Here is a 7,500-nt window from a genome sequence, read left to right as displayed (position 1 = left end):
TGTATACAGTCAGTATACAGTGAATGGAATGGACCAATCTGAATTTATTCAGAATAGGCAGGACATTGGTTTAATTAATGCAGAAATACAGTCATTTTAAAATGTGCAGCACGTTGACAGACACTATGGAAGGAGTCCACTAGCATACACGTTTATATGTCTGTGTTTCCAGTACTCAAATGTTTTGAACTTTGAAGTACTCTGTTACAGGTAAAAGTCCGAAATTCAAAATGTACTTGAGAAAAAGTACAAAAGTATTGGTATCAAAATGTACTTAAAGTACCAAAAGTAAAAGTACTAAAATGTTTGAAAATAGCAGATCTACAAGCTCACAACGTGTCGCGACGCAACGCGTTGTGAGCTTGTAGATCGGCTATTTTCAAATAGAATATGTATAAAATAGGTGCTAAAGTGGTTAATGTATATGTTTATAATAATAATAATTAATATCTGCAAAGTAACTTGTAGCTAAAGTTTTCAAATAATTGTAGTGGAGTAAAAGTACAATATTGTGTACAATATAGACAATTGGAAATATTCCAGTAAATCAAACATCAACATTAACTGTAGTACTTGAGTAAATGTACTCGGTTACTTTACACCACTGTGTGTTTCTCATGTTGGATGTCCCTGAGTCCAGAAATAGAACGTTGTCAAAAATATCTGTCACCAGCCCGCATGGTGATGACCCCTGTGTGACCTTTGAACTATACACAGGACACATTGTAACGTCAGTCAGTTTGATGTCCAAACCCAAAACATGTACCCTAACCCTAATGAACCACATGTACCCTAACCCTAATGAACCACATGTACCCTAACCCTAATGAACCACATAGACCCTAACCCTAATGAACCACATGTACCCTAACCCTAATGAACCACATGTACCCTAACCCTAATGAACCACATAGACCCTAACCCTAATGAACCACATGTACCCTAACCCTAATGAACCACATAGACCCTAACCCTAATGAACCACATGTACCCTAACCCTAATGAACCACATGTACCCTAACCCTAATGAACCACATGTACCCTAACCCTAATGAACCACATGTACCCTAACCCTAATGAACCACATAGACCCTAACCCTAATGAACCACATAGACCCTAACCCTAATGAACCACATAGACCCTAACCCTAATGAACCACATAGACCCTAACCCTAATGAACCACATAGACCCTAACCCTAATGAACCACATAGACCCTAACCCTAATGAACCACATGTACCCTAACCCTAATGAACCACATAGACCCTAACCCTAATGAACCACATAGACCCTAACCCTAATGAACCACATGTACCCTAACCCTAATGAACCACATGTACCCTAACCCTAATGAACCACATAGACCCTAACCCTAATGAACCACATAGACCCTGGTGTCTTTCTATTGGGTGAACATTCTGTGAAAACATGGTGTCTACATGATGGCCTTATTGTTCTGCAAAGATATTTAATGTAGAGCTAAAAAGAAGTAGGTGTCTAATGGAGCCCTGAGGGACCCCATGTCAACTGATTATATTGTTATAATTGTCATTATTAAGTCAATGTCAACTGAACTCATTTGCAGCGGTGTAAAGTAACTGAACAATTTTGAGGTGTTTGTTACTTTACTGGAGGATTTTCTGGATAATTTTCAGTACTTTTAATCCACTACAATAATTTAAAAACTCAAGTTACTTTGTAGATTTTGATTATTATTAGAAAACCTACATTAACCACTGCAGCCCTGTGTACTTTTTGGCCATTTGAAAATAGCAGATCTACAAGCTCACAATGGGTCGCAATGCGAAGCATTGTGAGCTTGTAGATCTGCTATTTTCAAATGATTTGAAAACTTGTGAAATGGGACAGAATGAGTACTTTCTCATTTTGATACTTTAAGTACATTTTGATACCAATACCTTTGTACTTTTACTCAAGTACATTTTGAATGCCGGACTTTTACTTGTAACAGAGAATATATTGCAGTATTGATACTTTTACTTAAGTCAAAATGTGGGTTCCACACCACTGGTCCTTTGCCTCTTTAGCTTATCATTGTGCTACTATTCTGAAGTTATTTAAGGTGTGTGTGTGTGTGTGTGTGTGTGTGTGTGTGTGTGTGTGTGTGTGTGTGTGTGTGTGTGTGTGTGTGTGTGTGTGTGTGTGTGTGTGTGTGTGTGTGTGTGTTGAAACCTAAACCACCTTCGCTACCTGGTCACACCGGGGACAAAGGTCACTGCGGACATGCCCACTTTGTTTGGCTGAAGAGTGTGTGTGTGTGTGTGTGTGTGTGTGTGTGTGTGTGTGTGTGTGTGTGTGTGTGTGTGTGTGTGTGTGTGTGTGTGTGTGTGTGTGTGTGTGTGACTGGCTGGAGGACAGGTCAACTTTCTCTCTCTCTCGGTCATCAATTAGGTCAGCCTGGAGGCGCGTGCGCCTGCTCAGAGCTGTCACTCCCCCTCCGGGGCCCGCCGCCGCCGCTGCGCGTGCACGTTGACACCACGGACCGCATGGCGGTCTGGTCTGGCCTCGTGCGCGCGCATGCAGCAGGCCTTCTCGCTTGGTGTGAAGAGACCTCAGCTTTACGACTCCTTTACTAGTTTAACGGCTGTAGCTGTGTGCGTGGGTGGTGCGCGTTTGTGCATGCCTGCGTGCGTGCGTTCCAGCGCCAAATGTTACCCATAGAGACCATGCAGTGAAATAAGTTTTCCCTTGAAGTCAGTGGTGGAAAGTAACTAAGTACATTTACGTAGGTACTGTACTTAAGTACAATTTTGAGGATTGTTTTACTGGAGTATCTCCAATTTTCTATATTTTTACTTTTACTCCAACATCTCATAGCAGAGGTAAATATTATAGCCTACGTTTACAGCACTACAATGAAAACTTATAGTTGCTAGTTACTTTGTAGATTTGTATTATTATTACAAAACATACATTACCCACACTTCAGCCCTATACACAGTTTGGCCATTTGAAATTAGCCGATCTACAAGCTCACAATATGCGACACATCGTGAGCTTGTAGATCTTCTATTTTTAAAATACTTTTATACATTTGTAAGCTTGTGAAATGGGAATGGGACCTTCTGCATAATGAGGACTTTCTATACTTTTGGTATTTTAATTACATTTTGATACCAATACTTTTGTATTTTTCTTACTAACAGAGTATTTCTACATTGCAGTATTGATACTTTTACTTAAGTACAAAACGTCAGTACTTCTCCCACCACATGCTTGAAGGTGAATTTATTTGTTTATACGGACGCCTGTTCGTGTAATTATTCAGTGTAAATCATCTCCATGGCGACAGTGAATTATGGTCATATTTCTGCATGAAGGAACCACCCAGCACGCGCCTACACGCCCATAAATCCCATTTCATCATGAGTGCGTTAGTCGTGCCGTGCACGGAGGCGCGTGCGTGCGTGCGTGTGTGAACAGAAAACTCTCTTGGCACACCGTGCGTCACTTTTTTCTTCTCCAACATTCTTCAGTTGGATTTGTTTTTATTTATTATTATTGGAACGTTTCAATAAGTAGAGAGATAGGTAGATTCCTGGACAAGAAGAAAAAAAAAAAAATTACAAATACACAAATAAACAACGTATAAAAAAATCCATAAAATATATATAACCTATAAACTTTTCCCCCGAGACAGTTTCTTTCTAGGTAGTTTGTTGAATAACTTCAGTGGGTCCCCACCCCACCCCCCCCCCCCCCCCCCCAGCTTATTTATGCTCCATGGTACAATGGTGTCGCTTTGTCGACAAGAATAGATCTGCATGAATGCCAACACGTTGTCAGCTTGTAGATCTGTTCCAAGTATATGAATTACGCTTTAATTAATATACAACTGAAGAAAAAAAAAGACTGTTGACTCTGGCACCGTACGGGGGGGCCACAGACACACACACACACACACACACACACACACACACACACACACACACACACACACACACACACACACACACACACACACACACACACACACACACACACACACACGACCATCCATTCCATGTGTACACACTCTCAGAGTTACAAATATACTCAGGAGTTTACTGCGTGTGCACGCGCGTTGCAAAAGAAATACAATAAATTCACCGAACAAGGAGAGGCTTACTTCTATACAGTTTAAATATGAACACGGATAATGATAATAATAACAGTAATAATATAATAATAACATACATTATAGGTAGTTTCACTGTGTCCTGATGTTTTTTTTTTATTTATTTAAGTTAAAACCACGACACATAATCAACACTGTATCCGCGGGTCAAACCCTTTTCCATATGTCTTCCAAAACAATAACCATGAGAACAATTAACAACAACAACAACAGAGATATTTAACAACAAATAAAATATAACTAAGTGATATCTTTGTTTGGAATGAATGCTACAACACAAAGTTCTACAATAAAAACAAAGTTGCCACTGTCTGGTTTATCACGTATAGATTATTATTCTATAAGTTCTACAGAATGACGTCATGTGAAATTAATTCATGATTTTCTTTTCCACATCGCGGTTTATTATTTCAGTTTCTGTCTGTCTGTCTGTCTGTCTGTCTGCCTGCTACACGTGCGTGGAGTGTCTTTAAGTGTGTCACGCGCACACAGCATCGCGCGCTCCAAGGTTTCAATGATTCTGATGAGTTTTTCATGTGTTTTTAATGTAGCTGAATGCTGTGACGTCACGCTCCTGTTTCTTATGACGTGTTATCGTCGCTCGAGACAAAATTCAAAAAGAAACATTTTGAAAACGGCCTCTTCTTCTTCTTCTCGTCCCTTTTTTTCCTCCATCTTTGTTTTGTCTGTCTTTGTATGCAGTTCATTTCTCTCTCTCTTTCTTTCTTTCTTTCTATCATTCCGACGTCTTCTCCTCCTCTTCACCTCCGCCGTTCGTTCCGTTGGACGAAGAGGAGGAGGAGGAGGAGGAGGAGGTGGTCATCAGTTTGTTCTCCTTCTTCCATTTCATCCTCCGGTTCTGGAACCAGATCTTGATCTGTCGCTCCGTGAGGCAGAGCGCGTGCGCGATCTCTATCCTGCGCCGGCGCGTGAGGTACCGGTTGAAGTGGAACTCCTTCTCCAGCTCCAGGGTCTGGTACCTGGTGTAGGTCTGCCGCCCGCGGCGACCCGGAGACCCGAAGGTCCCTGTGAGAGGGGGGGGGGGGGGGGGGGGGGGGGGGGGGGGGGGAGAGAGAACATGGTCAAACATTAACCTGATGAACGACAGAAATACTTATGTATGGTATGTCTGGTAGAGAGACAGAGAGAGAGAAGAGAGAGAGAGAGAGAGAGAGAGAGATGAGAGAGAGAGAGAGAGAGAGAGAGAGAGAGGAGAGAGAGAGAGGAGAGAGAGAGAGAGAGAGAGAGAGAGAGAGAGAGGAGAGAGGAGAGAGAGAGAGAGAGAGAGAGAGAGAGAGAGAGAGAGCTTATACAAGTTATCCGGCTCATATACATGTAGTGTTATATCAGAACTATTTCTAACTATGAATGCACATTGTTTTGTGGTTTTAGTTAAGCTGTTGTTTCCTATAAGCCTGCATATAGTGACACAGTTCTCTGTTTGTTTACACATTTCCTCATCTCCCCCTAATTGTCAAATTGTCTTATTTCACCACTTTGTTTGGCAAACGTAAACATGTTTTCCTCATGGCAATAAAACCCCTTTGATTTGGAGAGAGGAGAGAGAGAGGAGAGAGAGAGAGAGAGAGAGAGAGAGAGAGAGAGATGAGAGAGAGAGAGAGAGAGAGAGAGAGAGAGAGAGAGAGAGAGAGAGAGAGAGAGAGAGAGAGAGAGAGAGAGAGAGAGAGAGAGAGATCAAGTCTAACCCCTCTATAGTGTTAATTACAAAATTGATAATGTAAATTAACATTTTACTGCGTGAAGAACCTGAATCTTTTATGTTTTTTTTTTTAATTGGATCCATTACCATCTCTAGTTACTGGTTAAGTGGATTTGTGCGTTCATGGTGACATCCAGTAGCCACTAGCCACCACACGCACGTGTGTTTACGTCTATAGTGCTCACACAAACACATTAATAATACACATTCACTACAATGTACACACTGCCCTACAAGGTCAAAATGCACTATAGTATATATATGCAAATAATTAAACTGATTAAAAACATGGTTTCAACTGACCAGCCAAACAGGTTGAATAGGTGATATTTGCACTAATTGGGTCTAAATGTATTCATGAGGTAATTGTTAATCCCCCTGAGACAAATAAATAACTCACGTCTACCATATCAGTAACAGTTTAGCTACAATAAGTATGTGTATTAAACCACAGTGTTGTTGTTTATTTATATGATTTGAACTAACCTGCCCTTCATCACGTTGTTTTTCCTTAGTTAATACATACATACTTAGTTATTATGCAGCGCTTTATCCCGAGATGTAATGCAATATGAAGTTTTAATTATGTCTCCATCAGAGGGCTCGTTCAGTGGTGGAGCCGCGTTGTGTACGCAACACGATATATTAATAATGGTCTAATGATAATTTGGAGGATATTTCACCTCTTTAGATGTGTGTGTGTAACAGTTATAAGCTCAGCTTATTTTTTTACTCATGCTGTACTTATTTAAGTACAATTTTGAGTATTTGTAGTTCCAATTTTCTATACTTTTACTTCTACTCCACTAACATCTCAGAGGCAAATATTATACTTTTACTCCACTACTAATATATGAAAACTTTAGTTACTAGTTACTGTGTAGATTTAGATTATTATTACAAAACATACATTACCCACACTTCAGCCCTATAGGCTATACATTTTGGGCCATTTGAAAATAGCACATCTACAAGCTCACAAGTGAGCTTGTAGATCTGCTATTTTTCACTGTAACTTGTTGTAACAGTTACAAGCTTTTATTTTAAGGGTGGGGGGCTCACACTCATAGTAAAATACCTATTTTGAGCTTCATAAATGATATTTCACCCTCTCTCTCTCTGTCTGCCTGTCTGGCACATTCACTCATTTGTCTGATAATAATCAATCCTATTATCAGTGACTTAAGGCTGTGGTCGCGTGCTGTCGCTGCTTAAGAGCCAGGGCTGGTAATAGATGTAAAAACAGAACCTGGATCACAGACATGAGGCACTTTAGAGCCGCTATACATCAGCTCAGATGCTCCATTAGGTTCCTCTGGTCTCAAACCATTAGGTCCTGGTTTTAGGATCCGGATCCTCTCTCTCTCTCTCTCTCTCTCTCTCTCATCTCTCTCTCTCTCTCTGCTTTACATGTGGAATTCCACCCTGTGATTTTATTCCTCGCGCCTCGGCTCTCTTGTTGTTGTATAGGATGTATTATAGGCCTGTTGCTCGCTTTGTGTTGTGTCCAGAAGGACTTGTTGTATTATAGTTTAAAATGGATCTGATGTCTAATAATGTATGAAAGTCCACGAGACTCCACGATCCATAATTCTAAACACTGTCAGACAGTTTAACCCGAAGGCTCACGTGGTGCACCAT

The 7,500-nt window shown here is 40.6% G+C and overlaps 1 protein-coding gene across 1 annotated transcript; it reads right to left on the bottom strand.

Annotated features, from left to right (window-relative positions):
- Positions 1 to 4,087: 4,087 nt before the first annotated feature.
- On the bottom strand, positions 4,088 to 5,165 carry LOC311041382 (homeobox protein Hox-A7-like; the record flags this gene model as incomplete). The annotated part of the gene is made up of 1 exon (XM_084086293.1): positions 4,088 to 5,165. A coding segment is annotated over one exon (290 nt), but the record flags the coding sequence as incomplete, so codon positions are not given.
- Positions 5,166 to 7,500: the final 2,335 nt, after the last annotated feature.

The sequence above is a fragment of the Gymnoscopelus microlampas genome (genome assembly GCF_963454915.1).
Source record: "Gymnoscopelus microlampas genome assembly, contig: SCAFFOLD_256, whole genome shotgun sequence".
Lineage (NCBI taxonomy): Eukaryota > Metazoa > Chordata > Actinopteri > Myctophiformes > Myctophidae > Gymnoscopelus > Gymnoscopelus microlampas.
The sequence above is the reverse complement of the archived record's forward strand: the minus strand, read 5'-3'. Positions and strand labels throughout refer to the sequence as shown.